This window comes from Capricornis sumatraensis, chromosome 21 (genome assembly GCF_032405125.1).
Source record: "Capricornis sumatraensis isolate serow.1 chromosome 21, serow.2, whole genome shotgun sequence".
Lineage (NCBI taxonomy): Eukaryota > Metazoa > Chordata > Mammalia > Artiodactyla > Bovidae > Capricornis > Capricornis sumatraensis.
This window is the reverse complement of record NC_091089.1, coordinates 39732688-39751046: the sequence shown is the minus strand read 5'-3', so window position 1 is coordinate 39751046 and position 18359 is coordinate 39732688. Positions and strand designations below refer to the sequence as shown.

Genomic DNA, 18359 nt, shown 5'->3' with positions numbered 1-18359 from the left:
ACTGCAAAATAGCCATGATATGGCAATGTTTACAATCCACTTCTAAGGGAAAATAGAAGATCACAAACAAAATGTACACTATGATCACACATACATGTGTACATATACCCACAGGAAAAGGGCCAAGTGAAAAAATTTTAATGAAGAGACATCAGATAATTATTCTACTTTTAGTTTATATTTTAATTTTTTTCCAATAAACCTGAAGTGCTTCCATAAAAACACAAGCTAATTTGATTTAGAGTATTATTTTCTTACCAATTTGATCTGTATGCTTCTAACACCACTGTTACGAGAAGTAGCAGACAATGAATTGTCAATTAATTCTGCAAGAGCAAATGCTGGAAGAGAGTGAGAAAACATTACTGCTTAAGTTTTCCTTCCTAAATACTTCATATAAAAGTTCAAAGTAGAAGGAATTCTGAAGTACCTTAAGCCATCACTTTTATTTTCCAAAGAGCTAAAATTAAAGTATTATCCTGATCCTAATGACACAAACATAATAAGGCATCATCAATCACCACCAGCATAAAAAAGCAGTCACCAACCAGTACTTGTATGGGACTACACAGCACGAGTGAGCCAGCCATGATTCCTGGCTTCAAGGAGTTTATAATCTAAAGACAGACATACACACATAAGAGACAAACAGAAGACCATAACCATAAAATCAAATAGTAGTCTGTGTACATATTTACATCATGCACAAGTCAAAAGTAAGCACATTTAGGGATGTGGGACAAATATAAAAGTGTCTATTAAGGGGCTAATTTAAATACAGGTATCTCACAATACCAACTTGTGAAATGGCAGAATGTATCTGCTTAACTGACACAAAACTGCTCTTAATTTCCTTCTATACAACCAGCCTGACCTTCAGTTTATCAGCGGCTCAGCACTATTTCTAACATTCTCCTTTCTGCAGGGTCAATATCCAAACTACTTCCCACTTTTTCTCCTTAATTAAAAGGGTGAGCATACTAAATTAATGTCTTTCACTTAAGCATAACTCAACTTAAGCTGTAATTAACCCACAAAGTAGCATTCCAGCAAGCACTTCCCAATGCTAAACATGTAAGGGATGGCTCCGTTTATAAACTAGTTGGAAAGTAGTCATTACAAATCAGGTATGTATAAAGATCTGGCGAAGGATATTACCTAGAAAATGGAAAAGTAGGGACACTGTAGGGAATGGGAGGAAAAAGAGTTAAGGGAAATTTCAAAGGAAAAAATCAGTAGAATTTAGTATCTGATTAGATATAAAAGGAGAAAGAAAAGGAAATCCAAGGTGGCTTTGAGTGCTTGTTCCAGAAGACTGGAAAAAGGGTCATCTTTTTCCATAAAGGGGATGGAAGGACAGAAAAACTCAGTTTTAGGTGTGATGCCCTACCACTGTATCAAGCTCAATAATGAGCAGAGGTGATGCACAGAGAGCTGGAACAGACCACGCTAAATAGAGAGTAAAACTGTGGCTATCTCAGTTACTTCTGCAAAATAAGGTCATTACCTTAATGTTGGCTAACACACAGGATTAAGGATCAAACGAGAAAATGCTCATAAAGCACTTGACACAGTGCCTGGCTCTGCAGCTGAGAGCAGTTAACAGTACCAGTAGCAGTCAAGGTAAGGATGTACAAGAAGAATTAGTCACGAGAATATTCAGTCATTTGTAACAATTAAAAAAAAAAAAACTGAAATAACCTGAATGTCTAGTAATAGCAGTCTGTGTGGGGGTGTCTGTGCGCTAAGTTGCTTCAGTCGTGCAAGACTGTTTGAGATCCCATGGACTGTAAACCGCCAGGTTCCTTTGTCCCTGGGACTCTCCAGGCAAGAATACTGGAGTGGGTCGCCATACCCTTCTCCAGAGGATCCTCCCCACCCAGTGGCTGAACCCGTGTCTCTTGCATCTTCTGCACCAGCAAGCAGGCTCTTTACCACTAGCGCCACCTGGGTCTCTTGCACTGCAGGCAGATTCTTTACCTTCTGAGCCATTAGGGAAGTCCCAACAACAGTATAGTGTTCAAATAAATTATGTTATCTAAGTACTGTGTAAGCCCTAAAATAAATATATATTGACATACATATTAAAGATGTTCATTACATTTTAAATTAAAAGGTTGGTTAAAAAAGAATGCATCAGGAATTCCCTGGCAGTCCAGTAGTTCAGACTCTGGGCTTTCACTGTCAAGGGCCTGAGTTCAATCCCTGGTCGGGGAACTAAGATCCCATAAGCTGCGTGGCACAACAAAAGGAAAAAAAAAAGTATACACCATATAATACCAAAAATTATATGAAAAGGTCCGAAACAATAAACACCAAAGTGTTGGTGGTGGTTACATCTGGGTGGTAGAGATGGGAATATTCTTTGTGTTGTTTTTGTTTATCTATGTTTTCTAATTTCCTACCAACTCTAATGCATATACAATGAAAAAATATTTAATAAGAAAGTTTACAGGGGACTTCCCTGGTGGTTCAGTGGTTGAGAATCCATCTGCTAACACAGGGGACACAGATTTGATCCCCAGTCTGGGAAGACAGCACGTGCCATGAGGCAACTAAGCCCATGTGCCATAACGAAGATCCAGCACAGCCAAAAATAAATAATTTTTTTTTTAAAGAAAGAAAATGTATAGGGAGCTCCCTGGTGACCTAGTGGCTAGGATTCCAGGCTTTCACTGTCAAGGTCTGGGGAGTGAGATCCCACAAACCACACGGTCAAAAAAAAAACAAGCAAGCTTATAATGAATACCTGAACACTTTCGCAGAACCACGATGGAAGAGATTCTCTAAATCAAAATAATCCAAGGTAGGATAAAAACTGTCTAATAGTAAAGATGGGATGAAATTATAAAAAAACAATAAGGAACACAAACCACTTAGTTGTACAGTTCAGCTACAAAAAATGTGCAAGGTAAAACAAACATAATTGGGAGAAGAGTTTAGGGAGCTAGGAAGAATAACAGGAAAGGAGAGTGTACAGGAGGTAGATGTGTAAGGACACCATCTCTCATGAGTTGAAAAGGAATGAATTCTCATTCTACGTTAGTTTTAAAGGAGAGGTAGCTTTACTTTGATGTAAGATGACTTAGGTATAAAAAGAAATATATTGTGATGCAGAGATGAAGTAAGGAGGCTCACAAGAACTCATCATAGTCTTTGAATAAAGCAGAATGAAAGAACTTTTTTAAAGTCTGATCAAGGCAATAAAGGTGAGTGACAGTTTATCACAATTAGTACAAAGGGAATACTTACGTAAAGGATTTTGTCCTTCACTTGCATAATATTCATACATGCCACTTTTAACCAATGTGTCATAGTGAGGTAGGAAGTCAATTCGTTCTTTTGTAGCTGTTAGTAGTAACTGATTGACTGACTGTAGCAGGTATAGAGTGACTCCATCTTTAACAGTTTCATCTGAAATCAAGAGGTAACATCTTAAGTGCTAACCCAGCATTCAAAACACAACGAATTTATAATTTTAAATATATAAATGGTATCTATGAAATGACTTTAAAAATCATACAGGCAAATCCCCAAACAATGGACTGATCTATATCAGTTGTACTGTGTTAAGAATATCAGTGGAATAGGTCCAAATACTTCCACTCATCTGAAACACTCAATTCTTAAGTCAAGGTGTCAGAGAAAATCAGATGAGGAACTAATTAAAGTGGTTATCAATATGAATGGGAAGAATGATTAAATCCAAAAAGGAATCAGGCATGAAAAACTGGTACATCTTAGAACATAACTGGGTAGAAAAAGATTATGGAAGAATCCAAGTTGGTCAGGAGAGGTAGCTCTTAAGAGTCCATGCAGAAGACCTGTGGTTGGATATTGAGCAAGGTCTCATCTTTTGTAGCCGTAAGTGATATCAACTCTTTTTTTATAACCATGCTTGACAAGTATGAGCTCTGCACAAAGTAGGTGTGTAGAGCCAGTTTCCTCCCCCATTCCAACAAAGTAAACAAAAATATCAATGGTTTTTGATGCTTATCTATGTAATAAAAGTCATTACCCTATAATATACTAGAACATATTAAATATAAAAGCATAAATGCAACGTTGCTTACCAAAGTTATCACAGGTAATTTCTTTCCTACTTGTTGTTGTAATGACAAATTTATCTCCAGGTGAAATACCAAGTGTCTACCGAAAATAACAGAATAAAATCAATTATTATAGAAAGGAAATAAATGCCCTAGTCAAGTTTACAGAAATATGAAAATACTGATAAGGATATTATAATATTATAACAATTAGTACTACATTTTTCTGAGAAATATGTTTTAACATTTTTAAATTTTGCCTTTGCATAATTAACCACAAATCTATCTATAAATTACCTACTTGCTTATTAACAAGGTAGATTTTTCTGCTATTCTATGTCACCTAAGAACAGTGAACACTTTCAAAGTGTTTAACATCAGCGGAGCTCTCTTAGACAAAAGACATATTATTTTGTATCAATATATAAAGGAAACTTATTTGGAGCAAAGCATTAACACTTATGTTCATATATATTAAATACCTAAATATGTAAAAACAGAAGTACTAAACAAAAATAGAGGTTAATACTTTACAACACTGAGATAAAGACTGCCAGGCTATGCAGGATGTCTGTATAAAGAACCTTTGTATTTATTATAACCTCTTCCAAAAGTGTAACTTTAAAAAATTAAGGCAAATTATAAATTAGGGGAGTAAACTGCAACACAAAACAAAGTGCTAACATCCTGAGGAGAAAAAAGCCGTCATAAATCAAGATGAAAGTCAACAAAGAGTGAAATAACATGAACAATAAAAGGACGGGAAAAAGTATATGACCAAAAGAACACATGAAAACCTGAAATTTCACAACAAACCAAATATAAGAATTAGAAAAATAAGTGAGTTTTCATTAAAATATTACATGTCATTAAAATTAAAAAACACATCCTCTTTCTAAAATCAAACAATAGGGCAACACACAGTTAAAAGACTTGACTTCTATTTCAGGTAATGATGAACTAGTTAATTTAAACCAACCTTACACAGAAGATTACTAAAAAGAAAATTTAGGCTAATGATATTCAAGTCTTCAATACTGATCTAAAAATCCTACTGGTCACTATTGAAACTAACTGAAAACCAACTCCCTACTCTGAACATCAGCAAATTCAAGGGCAAGTAGACCATTTATCCTGCTTTCTTGTACCAATCAGATTTCAGGGTAACCATATATCTCTAACTGATAAAGCAAAGTTGTTCCTTTGCCTCATCAATTAGAGGCAGAGAATTTCTGTTAATAAATGGAGGAATGGCAATCAGAACAGCACTATCAATGAATGGACCATTAAATTAAAACTTTATTACTAAAGTAGCCAGCTGAACCCACTTGAATCCCACTTGCTTGATCCTGCCACTTAACAGTGGTAAAAAACAAAGTGGGTGAAACAGCCTTACATTAAGTGCCTTCAGATGTGATGTCATATGAAGTACCAGCACCACCTATGAAGTATTTTCTCCCCCAACCCAGAGAAGCTGAGCCTAAATCTTAATTATAAGTCTTTAAAGATAACTTCCAGTTTATGGGATATGTGAAGTTAGAACAAGCTAAATTACACCATAAAGGAATAGACAAATCCAGAATATGGAGTAAGAGAGACAAACCAACTTGATTTCTTCAACAAGTCAATATTAGGAAAAACAAAAAGACTGGGGGAAGGTATTTTGCTAAAATGCTCTAAATTTTAAAAGAAATTAAGAAACATAAAAAACCAAGTTCAATACAAGGACCCTGATTAAACAAACCAACAATAAAAAGACCTTTTTGAGACAAACGAATCTAAGCATGGAATTAACTGTTAGATAATACCATTAAAAATGTTAATTTTGATGGTGTTATAATAAAATACATGTTGAAGCATACAGGAGTGAAGTAAACTAAGGCCTGGACTACACTTCAAAAGGCAAAAATGAAGTGAGCATGGCAAATACTTAAGAACTGTTGAATGTGAATAATGAGTATATGTAGGTTCATTTTAAGGGAATAACATTACAAACTGGTGAGGAAAAATACTGACAGTTAATGGTACAGAAACAGATTTTAGAAATCCCCATCTCAACATACATGAAAATAAACCCCAAGAGAACTAAAGCAGCTACATTTTAATCCAAAATTGTAGAGGGAAAATACGGAAATAATATTGAGAGAGAAAAGCATTCTTGAAAATACACAAGAAATGCAAGTCATAAAGGAGAAAAATCGGAAAACATGAAAAGATGCACATCTTCACTAGTTATCAGAGAAATTAAAACCGGAGGAGGACATGGCAGCCCACTCCAGTACTGTTGCCTGGGGAATCCCACGGGTAGAGGACCCTGGCGGGCTATGGTCCATAGGGTGGAAGAAGTTGGATACAACTGAAGTGACTTAGCACACAGCACATATCACTCCCATGAGGCTGGCAAAAAGTGTAAGTCCTGATAATATGAAGCATAAAGTGGAAAGTGAAGTCGCTCAGTGTGTCCGACTCTTTTCGACCCCATGGACGTTAGCCTATAATGCTCCTCCATCCGTGGGATTTTCCAGGCAAGAGTACTTGAGTGGGTTGCCATTTCCTTCTCCAGAGTATCTTCCCAACCCAGGGATCAAACCTGGGTCTCCCACATTGTAGGCAGATGCTTTACCATCTGAGCCACCAGGGAAGTCTACATAAAGCATAGGCCCTCATTAAATGAATAATATATGATCAAATGGAACTTAATCCAGGGATGCAAGAATTTTGCAGCATCCTCAAATCAATCAATGTGATATATCACGTGAACAAACCAAAGAATAAAAACCACATTATGATCTCAGTCAGTCAGTTCAGTCGCTGAGTCGTGTCTGACTCTTTGCAACTCCATGGACTGCAGCACACCAGGCTTCCCTGCCCAGTGCCAACTCCTGGAGTTTACTCAAACTCATATCCATTGAGTCAGTGATGCCATCCAACCATCTCATCTTCTGTGGTCCCTTTCTCTTCCTGCCTTCAATCTTTCCCAGCATCAGGGTCTTTTCCAATGAGTCAGTTCTTTGCATCAGGTGGCCAAAGTATTGGTAGTTTCAACTTCAGCATCATTTCTTCCAATGAATATTCAGGACTGATCTCCTTTAGGATAGACTGGTTGGATCTCCTTGCTGTCCAAGGGACTCTTATGAGTCTTTTCCAACACCACAGTTGAAATGCATCAATTCTTTGGCACTCAGCTTTCTTTATAGTCCAACTTTCACATCCATACGTGACTACTGGGAAAATCATAGCTTTGACTAGAGACATCTTTGTTGGCAATGTAATGTCTCTGCTTTTTAATATGCTGTCTAGGTTGGTCATAACTTTTCTTCCAAGGAGTAAGTGTCTTTTAATTTCATGGCTGCAGTCACCATCTGCAGTGATTTTGGAGCGCCCAAAAATAAAGTCTCTCATTGTTTCCCCATCTATCTGCCATGAAGTGATGGGACCAGATGCCCTGATCTTAGTTTTCTGAATGTTCATCTCAGTAGATGCAGAAGAAAGCTTTTGATAAAATTCAACATCCCTTTATCATAAAAAAAAAAAAACAACCCTCCCTACAGAGGGAACACACTTCGACACAATAAAACCCACATATGACAAACTCAGTTAACAACATCAGTTCAGTCGCTCAGTCATGTCTGACTCTTTGCGACCCCATGAATTGCAGCATGCCAGGCCTCCCTGTCCATCACCAACTCCTGGAGTTCACTCAGACTCATGTCCATCGAGTCAGTGATGCCATCCAGCCATCTCATCCTCTGTCGTCCCCTTCTCCTCCTGCCCCCAATCCCTCCCAGCATCAGTCTTTTCCAATGAGTCAACTCTTTGCATGAGGTGGCCAAAGTACTGGAGCCTCAGCTTTAGCATCATCCTTCCAAAGAAATCCCAGGACTGATCTTCAGAATGGACTGGTTGGATCTCCTTGCAGTCCAAGGGATTCTCAAGAGTATTTTCCAACATCACAGTTCAAAACCATCAATTCTTTGGTGCTCAGCCTTCTTCACAGTCCAACTCTCACATCCACACATGACCACTGGAAAAACCATAGCCTTGACTAGATGGATCTTAGTCGGCAAAGTAATGTCTCTGCTTTTGAATATACTATCTAGGTTGGTCATAACTTTTCTTCCAAAGAGTAAGCGTCTTTTAATTTCATGGCTGCAGTCACCATCTGCAGTGATTTTGGAGCCCCAAGAAAATAAAGTCTGACACTGTTTCCACTGTTTCCCCATCTATTTCCCATGAAGTGATAGGACCGGATGCCATGATCTTCGTTTTCTGAATGTTGAACTTTAAGCCAACTTTTTCACTCTCCTCTTTCACTTTCATCAAGAGGCTTTTTAGTTCCTCTTCACTTCCTACCATAAGGGTGGTGTCATCTGCATGTGTGAGGTTACTGAGATTTCTCCCGGCAATCTTGATTCCAGCTTGTGTTTCTTCCAGCCCAGCGTTTCTCATGATGTACTCTGCATAGAAGTTAAATAAGCAGGGTGACAATATACAGCCTTGACGTACTCCTTTTTCTATTTGGAACCAGTCTGTTGTTCCATGTCCAGTTCTACCTGTTGCCTCCTGACCTGCATACAGATTTCTCAAGAGGCAGGTCAGGTGGTCTGGTATTCCCATCTCTTTCAGAATTTTCCACAGTTAACAACATACTCAACAGTGAAGAGCTGAAATCATTCCCTCTAAGATCAAGACAAGGATGCTCACACTCACCACTTTTATTCAACATAGTTTTGAAAGTCCTAGCCACAGCAACCAGTGAAGAAAAAGAAATAAAAGGAATTCAAACCGGAAATAAAGAAGTAAAGTTGTCACTGCTTGCAGATAACATGGTACTATACATAGAAAATCCTAAAGACACCACCAGAAAACTACTGGAGATCATCAATTAATTCAGTAAAATTTCAGGATACAAAATAAATATAGAAATCTTGCATTTCTATACGCTAACAAGTGATCAGGAAGACAAATTAAGGAAACAATCCCTTTGCCATTGCATCAAAAAGAATAAAATGCCTTATGAACTTCTGAAGAATAAACCTCCTTAGGAGGCAAAATACCTGTACTCCAAAAACTCTTAAGACATGAATGAAAGAAACTGAAGATGACATGAACAGGAAAGATATACTGTGTTCTTAGAATGGAAAAATCAATTTGGTTAAAATGACCATACTATCCAAAGCAATCTACAGGTTCAAGGCAATCCAATCAAATTACTAATGGGATTTTTGACAGAACTAGAAAAAAAAAAACTTTAAAAGTTGTATGGAAACATAAAAGCCAAAAAAATCTTGAGAAAGAGTAACAGAGCTGGGGGATTCATACTCCCTGACTTCAGACTATACTACAAAACTAGTAGAATCATGAAAACAGTATAGTATTGGCACAAAAACAGATGCACAGGTCAATGGAACAGAATAGAGCCCAGAAATAAATCCATGTGCTAAGGGTTAAATAATCTACCACAAAGGAGGCAAGAATATAGAATGGAAAAAGACAATCTCTTCAAAACTGAACAGCCATCTGTTTAGAAAAGTGAAATTTGAACATTCTCTAACACCAAACATAAAAATAAACTGAAAATGGAGGAAAGATGTAAACATAAAACTGAATAACATAAAACTCCTGGAGGAAAATATAGGTAGAACACTCTCAGACATAAATTGCAGCATTATTTTTTTTGGATCTGTTTCCTAAAGTAATGGAAACAAAAGCAAAAATATACAAATGGGGCCTAATTAAACTTAAAAGTTTTTGCACAGCAAAGGAAACCATAAACAAAGTGAAAAGGCAATCCACAGAATAGGAGAATATATTTGCAAATGAAGTACCCGACAATGGATTAATCTCCAAAATACACAAACAGCTCATACAGCTCAGTATTTTTTTAAAAAAAAAATTTTTTTTAATGGGCAGAAGACCCAAAAAGACATTTCTCCAAAGACAGTCATCAGGAACATGAAAAGATGCCCAATGTCGCTGATCATCAGACAAATACAAATCAAAACTAAAATGAAGTATCATCTCACACTGGTCAGAATCGCCATCATCAGAAAGTCTACATGGAGAAAAGAGAACCCTTCCATACTGTTGGTGGGAATGTAAACTGATGAGAGCCACTATGAAGAACCATTATGTAGGTTTCCTTAAAAATTAAAAACAGAGTTACTGTAAGATCCAGCAATCCCACTCCTGGGAATATACTTGAAAAAGACAAAATTTCTATTTCTAAAAGATACAAGCACCCCTATATTTATAGCAGCACTATTTATAATAACCAAGACATGTAAGCAACCTGAATGTCCATCAGCAGATGACAGGAATCTACAATGGAAAATAATCCAAAAAAGTTTGAGTCTGTGTGTGTATATACAGATATACATCTGTGTGTTTGTGTACATCTGAAGCAGTCTGCTATACACTTGAAACTAACACTATAAATCAACTATTTATTTCAATTTAAATAAAAGCTCTATTAAAAAGACAGCTATATTTTGAAGGAAAAACAAATTAAGTATAGCTCTCTATAGAGGGAAAATGGACTTACACATTGCGGACAGGGCTAAAACCATACTGAAAAGCAATCTGGTATACTTTAATAAAATTAAAAATATTCATATTCTACCCAATTACACCCAAGAGAAATGAAGCTATAGACAATACACTGATGGAGAAAAGATTCTATTTGCTTACAGAAATAAAAATTGTCTTCACACATCTTTATTAGGTTTTTATATAATTAACTGTCTTTATTTTTCAGTTTTTTACTACTTTATCTCTGCAACATCCCAACTGTTGGATCATGTGGTCATATATCCTGTAGAACAAAACATGTATTTTTATAATTACTGAAAAACTGTGTCAAATTGAATTAATTTTATACACATCTGAAAAGCATATACAAGTATTTCATATACTCTCTCCACAGTTCTATTATTCAATCAAGATACATAAGCTATCTTTTTTATTTGCTTTATATATAATTCTTTACAAAATTATTTCTCAAATTCATAACTTTTCTAAATATTTTATAGCTCTGGTATTTCACAAACAAATTATTTTTACATTATTCATTATACTTTTACTCAAGATGTCATACCCTTCTCTCTCCATATTTTTGATCTAAAAATTTGTCTTACCTGACAAAGTCTTTCCTGTATGAGTACCAAAATAGCCTTGAATACAGAAACATTGTCTGCCCTTCTCTAAATGAAAGCAGGATGACATTCTATACTGGGCAAGAGTCTTGACTGGGCTGTTTCATTTTTATAAGATCACTTCAACTCCATCTTTTTCTGGGTTCAAGTTAAAGTACATGGATTTTTATTTAATGAGTAACATAAAGAAACGGCCCTCCATGTCTTCAGGTTAGCTTCAAACTATTGCTGCCCAACTTCTCTCAAAAGCCAATCTGAAGAAATATTTATGACGGGCTGCTGCTGCTAAGTCACTTCAGTCGTGTCCAACTCTGTGTGACCCCATAGACGGCAGCCCACTAGGCTCCCCTGTCCCTGGGCTAATGAACTGCAAACCATAAAATACTCAAACACTTTAAACTTGTTTAATGGATTAGATCAATCAGAAGCTAAATACTTCAATGCATATCTATCTCTGAACAAACAACTAGCCTTTACTGATGTGTGCTTTGGTATTACATCCGATCACTCTGTCCCTGAATCACCCCAAAATCAGGAATGTACACAGTACATTTAAGTGAGAAAACTCTACAAAAATGTGGGTGGTCAATCAAAAAATAGGCCAAAGAACTAAACAGACATTTCTCCAAAGGAGACATACAGATGGCTAACAAACACATTAAAAGATGCTCAACATCACTCATTATCAGAGAAATGCAAATCAAAACCACAACGAGGTACCATCTCACGCCAGTCAGAATGGCTGCTATCAAAAAGTCTACAATTAATTAATGCTGGAGAGGATGTGGAGAAAAAGGAACCCTCTCACACTGTTGGTGGGAACGCAAACTAGTACAGCCACTATGGAGAACAGTGTGGAGATTCCCTAAAAAACTGGAAATAGAACTGCCATGCGACCCAGCAATCCCACTGCTGGGCAAACACACCAAGGAAACCAGAACTGAAAGAAACACGTGTACCCCAATGTTCATCACAGCACTGAACTATAATAGTCAGGACATGGAAGCAACCTAGATGTCCACTGGCAGACAAATGCATAAGAAAGCTCAGCTGTTAAAAAGAATGCATTTGAATCAGTACTAATGAGGTGGATGAAACTGGAGCCTATTATACAGAGTTAAGTAAGTCAGAAAGAAAAACACCAGTATAATATATTAACGCATATATATAGAATTTAGAAAGATGGCAAAAATGACCCTATATTTGAGACAGCAAGAGAGACACAGATGTAAAGAACAGACTTTTGGACTCTGTAGAAGGCAAGGGTGGGATGATTTGAGAGAATAGCATTGAAACATGTATATTATCGTATGTGAAACAGATCGCCAGTCCAGGTTCTATGCATGAGACAGGGTGCTCAGGGCTGGTGCACTGGCATGACCCTGAGGGATGGGATGGGCAGGGAGGTGGGAGGGGGGTTCAGGATGGGGAACACATGTACACTCATGGCTGATTCATGTCAATGTACGGCAAAAACCACTACAGTATTGTAAAGTAATTAGCCTCCAATTAAAAGAAATAATTTTTTTTTTAAATGTGGGTGGTAACTGGTTAAAGCAGGTTGCAATACCTTAAATAACACAAAGGGCTGTTGTTTAGTTGCTAAATCATGTCTGACTCTACCTTGCATTAAAAGACAAAATAAGAGCCTCTCCTATCTATAAGAATGTTGTCTATTTTATCAGGATTTGTGAGGAATTTAGGGAGAAATTTTTCTCCAAGGTTTGCATTCTTAGCAGCTGGAATGCTTTTATTTTATAGACTTTGTGGGTTTTGTATTATCTCTCCTTTGTTGTCACTTCTAAGAAACTCAAAGCTGATTTCATGGCTCAGCACTGGTATAAGCTTTTCAAAATGAACATTCATTAATTAGCTCTCAGGTTACTTATTCTACTCTTTCCTACATCTATCTTTTGCTTTTTTACTTTTCACCTTTTGGAATTTTTAACACAACATATCCTATATACAAAATTTTTTTTGAAGGAAGAGATTGATTCATTTAACTAAACAGCTATAAACCAACTATTAGATAAGGCTCCTAACCTCCAGGAATGGAGACAATTTTTTTAAAGTACAACGTTATAACAAGTGCTATAATAGGGTGACAAGGAATAGTGGAACCACTGGGAAAAAGTAGGCATTTCCTCAAAATTAGGTGTGGAGAGGAAGGTTTGCACAAATGGGACTTAATGATTAGGCATATTAAGAACTAGCTAAGTATTTTCTAATCTTTGATTTTTCGAGGTCACAAGGGCTCAGGTGAATCAGTAACTGCTTATCACAGGTCTAAAGGCTTCTGTCAAATCCACCTTCTGTTCCTGCCTCTTGACTGCTCCTGTTTTCTACAAAGTGAGCTTTTCCCCATGTAACAGTTTAGGACCCATAATACTTCCTAGCACTACAAACACTTGTTAAAGTTTTAATGAAAAACTTTAATTTAGTGCACTATCTGCCTACTCCTCTAACATGGAAAATAGTGTGCGCCCTGTGGAGATTGTTCACTTGTTAAAGTTTTAATGAAAAACTTTAATTTAGTGCACTATCTGCCTACTCCTCTAACATGGAAAATAGTGTGCGCCCTGTGGAGATTGTTTAAAAACAAAAACAAGCTTTAGAACCAAACAGATAGACCTAGATTCCTATCCCAGTTTCACTGCTTATGAACTTATTTTAGTTCTTCATGTATGTAATGGGGACAAAGTTATAGGATTAGGTGGCATAATCTAGCTTTAAATTCTCAAAAAAAAAAAGTTAGCCTTTCTTTTTATTTTTTTCTTACTAGTTCTTCCCTCTAATTAAAGTTAAACCTTCTCTGTTCTAGCAGGAAAAAGTAGGAGGGAGGAGGAAAAGAATTAGTCAAAGAGAATATTTTCCTTATTAAAATACTGAAGGAAATATACAAATAAACAAATATATCTGTTCCCTATAACAAAGAATATCATTTGAATGGTATGTAACAAAAACGACTTGGGTTCTGGATCTGAATTCTAATTTTTGTACTATCTGTTTGACTTAGGTGAGTCATCATCTCCAAAAGTGAGTTACCACTTCCGCATTAAGAGGTTAATACACTTCCCCTATACATGTAACACAGTTACTGACACTTTTGACATGGGAGAATTATTTCTAGAGGAAGGTACAACCTTTCTGAAAAACAATTTAAAAATACATATCAAGAGCTTTGATATTCCTGACCGTTGATCCAGGAATTTGACTTCTAAGATTCTAAACCAAAGAAAACAAAGACATAAGCCTATGTATACAAGGGAAAAGAATTTGAAAAAATTTATATATGTAACTGAATCACTGTGCTGTACACCTGAAACTAACATGACATTGTAAATCAACTAGAGTTTAATTTTTTTTTAATGGAGGGGGGAAAAAAAGCTTAAACTCAAAAATAAATCTCAAAAAAAAAAAAGACTGCATTCAAACATGTTTATCACGATACTGCTTAAAATCTAACACAAGTGCAAACAAAAAGAGATCTGTATATATAAACACTGATTGGTTCAAAACAGATCACTTTGACTATGAAGATTTGCATTAAAATAGAAAAATAGTGACAATATTAAGTGAAAAAATGGAATACAGACATGTATTAAGATTATTTAAAAATGCGGGGTGATGGTAAGAACACAAAGAAATAACTCCAATTACTAACAGTGGTTATAAATTTCATAGTGAATAAAAGGGTTTTTTTTTTCTTCTCTGGTTCCTTTTTTTTTTTTTAATACGCTGACATTTTAGTCATTTTCGTGTGTTATGATTTTAAATAATTTACATATAACCAATATGAATACTTTAAATAATCAACTACAAAAATAAGAGTTTCTCTTTCCCTAATACAAAACATTCATCAAAAATAATAAGCATTCATTTATTCACTTTTCAAGGACATGGGAATGTGCTATATCCAGAGAATGAACTTCTGAGTTGGTAAAATTTTGTCATTCTAATTTGACTATTTACCACATACCAGGCATGATTCTAGACCCTGAAAAAACAGAACAAATCAAAGTGCTCACATTGTTTTCTTTTCTTTTTTTTTTTCTGCCTATGGGTCTTGATTTCAATTATTTCATCAACTACTATACGGAATTAAGAGTACTAAAACATCAGCCTGGGTGCGTGCTCAGTGGTGTCCGAATCTTCCCCACCTCCATGGACTGTGTAGCCTGCCAGGCTCCTCTGTCCGTGAGATTTCCCAGCAAGAATACTGGACTCGGTTGCCATTTCCTTCTCCAGGGGATCTTCCCCACCCAAGGATCGAACCAGCATCTCCTGCATTGGCAGCCGTATTCTTTATCGGTGAGCCACCTGGGAAGCCCTAAAACTTCAGCCTACTCAAGTTTAAAACACTGCTTCACACTAAGTCCTTTTTCTTGGTTAGCCAGGTGTTCTCTGTCGCTGAAACAGAGCCCCAGGTGGTTGAAGCAGCTCATGATAAACAAATAACATCCATTCTTTAAAGCTCAGGCACCAGCAACACCTCAGATCTAGAGAAGACTTTCCAGTTTAAAGTAGGGGTTTGCCTACACAGTTATTAACTTTTCAAGCAAACTAACACAGGGAGTATATCGGTCCTCAGGTGTTCCGCAGATACCCTCGGACACCCTTCGAGTGGTTCAGGACCTCCCCCCGCAAGGGGCTGGGGGGTGCAGGAAACCAGAGAACTCCACCTGTGAGGAACTCTAGGTCAAGTGTTTTCACTACGGAAGGACCCGCCAGGGCGCGCCCGCAAACCTTGACAGGACGACCCGGGAAATTACTGCATCACTGAAGGAACCTAGGAAAAACCAACTCCTGGAATCTCACAACTTCTAGCTATCACGATATTCCTGACAGAACCAGCGGGGGAAAACTCCGCTCTCTTAAAAAGAAATAAAGAAGAAAAAAAAGTTTCACCCAAAAGAGACACAGCTTTCCCGATTCAAAAGATGAGTTTGCACGGCCTCAGTGCAACTGAGCTCTGGAAACCTGCGGTACCTCCGCCCGGACGCCGCGATCCCGGGTTAGAGCGAGGCCCACCGACCCGCTGGCCCCGCACTCCCGGGCCCGGCCCCCAGGCTTCTCCGCCGCCTCAGGCATGGCGGGCACCCTGGAGGGAGACGCCAAGGCCGCAGGACCCGAGCCGGGTGACAGGTTTATTGCCCCGCGGTGACCAACGTGGGCTTCTCGTCACCCTCCCAATCCAAACTTCACCCGCGCATTCCTCTGTAGCCCCGTCGCGTACCTGACACACGGAGGCGCGGAACGCCGCGAAGTCCGAGCGCTCCTCGACCTGCAGCGCCCGCTCCCCGAGCTCCGACTCCTTCTCGCGTCGGTCAAACAAGTACACCGTCCTGGGGCCGTCGCCTCCGCCACCCTCTCTGGTCTCCACCGAGGGCCCGCCGCCGCCCGCCGCTGCCATATTGGGGGACTGGGAGAGCAAACAGCCGTGCCGGAGCCTGTGGCCGCCGCGCTGAAAACCAAAGTGCGGGCCCCGCTTGGCGCCTTCAGCTCCAGCGCCCGAGGCGGCGCGAGGCCTCTACCCTGGCGCGCTCAGTTCCTCCCTCGGCGGCGGCGGCGGCGGCGGCGGCGGCGGCCGAGCAGCGGCAGGCTCGAGTATCACCCGGGAACCGATTCAAACGAGCTCCTGCTCGAGCAGCACGTCACTTCCGCGTCCCGCCGCTCCGGGGGGGGGAGGAGGCGCGCGGCGCGCTCTTCGCAGGGCCGAGACCCGCGCCCGCCGCCGCCCACGCGAGCTCGCACCGCGACCCGCCACCAGGCCAGCCGCCAGGAACTGTGGCGCAGGAGGAAGAGGGGCGGCCGGCCGCGCGCAGGGGGCGGGGCGAATCCAGCAGGCCGCGCGGGCCGGGGCGGGGCTTCAGCGCCCGCCGCCGCCGCCGCCGCCGCCGCCGCCGCCGCCGCCGCCGCCCGGGGCCCGGCCCCTTTCACCCTCACGAAGTTAAGAGGGGAGCTCGGTCCCTCGCATGCGCTGGCGCTCTGAGCGGGCAAGCTGGTCACTGAGGCGGGAGAGCCAGTCCAGGGAGCAGCGGAGGGAATCTCCCGAGGGACCTATTTTCTCCCGGCCCAGAGGGTCCTGGCATCTTCCCGCCTCGCCATGACCCCCGACCGAACCCGTCCGGCTTCGAGCTCCTGGCGCCGCGACCCCGGTTGCGGCCCTCGTGGTTGGACCTGCCTCTGCCGCGAGCACGTGGGTCCCCACGCGGAAAGAACCGACGCCGAGAGACCCAGCGCCGTCTTTTCCGCCCCAGAGCCTAGTGGTTCTATGTGGGCCTGGGCGTGGACCCCCGAGACAAAGAGGGCCCCTGAGAACCTCCGCACAGAGGTTGTGTGACGTCACCGCCGCCTCCAAGGGTCCCGGCGCCCGACGCTGCAGGCTGCACACGCCTCCCCAACCCGTCGCCGAAATGCGGCTGAGAACCGAGCACGTAAACGCCTGTGCTGTAGAGTTGTCAGAAATAAGTTGGCGTTCGCAAAGGGCTTCACATAGACTACACTTCCTATAAAAGCCTTTATTGAGCTTCTTTAAATATCTTAATCCTGGTCTGTAGTACCCTAAAGTGAAAGTGAAGTCGCTCAGTCGTGTCCGACTCTTTGCGACCCCATGGACTATAGCCTACCAGGCTTCTCTGTCCATCGGATTTTCCAGGCAAGGATACTGGAGTGGGTTGCCATTTCCTTCTCCAGGACATCTTTACAACCCAGAGATTGAACCCCGGTCTCCCTCATTGTAGGCAGACGCTTTACCGTCTGAGCCACCAGGGTACTTACTCAACGACAAATAAAGGTCATTGTTGGAGGACTAGGTTTAGTCATAAGGTCTTAAAAATGTTTAGGCAGTAATTTGTGTTTTACAATAACAAATCCACTAAGACGGGGATGTTTTGATTCTTCAAAAGTTCGGGTAATAAAGTATATTTTCTGTTTTACTGGATTTGCCAAACCCTTGTGGTTAATTACGTGGATCGACCCATCTTTAGTGTACATCAGAAGCATAGATATGCTTGTCCAAATAAAGACCCTCCAGAATCGTAGGGGTGTGGGTGTAGGGGTGTGTGTGTGTGTGTGTGTGTGTATGTTTGGCTAGACATATAAAGATGGAACACGCAGTTGGAACAAACGTGTCAGGGCATGTGTTTGTGAGGGG

General features: G+C 39.9%; 1 protein-coding gene across 1 annotated transcript in view; it reads right to left on the bottom strand.

Moving 5' to 3' along the window:
- The window catches only part of SMCHD1 (structural maintenance of chromosomes flexible hinge domain containing 1), a 122228-nt gene extending 105612 nt beyond the window's left edge, over window positions 1-16616 (bottom strand). Inside the window, exons 1-4 of the mRNA XM_068993731.1 lie at window positions 16440-16616; window positions 4074-4149; window positions 3253-3414; window positions 259-341 (exon numbers count right to left, since the gene is read on the bottom strand). Coding sequence (XP_068849832.1) covers window positions 259-341; window positions 3253-3414; window positions 4074-4149; window positions 16440-16616 — 498 coding nt within the window. The remainder of the gene's footprint in view (window positions 1-258; window positions 342-3252; window positions 3415-4073; window positions 4150-16439) is intronic.
- Between the last annotated feature and the right edge of the window lie 1743 nt (window positions 16617-18359).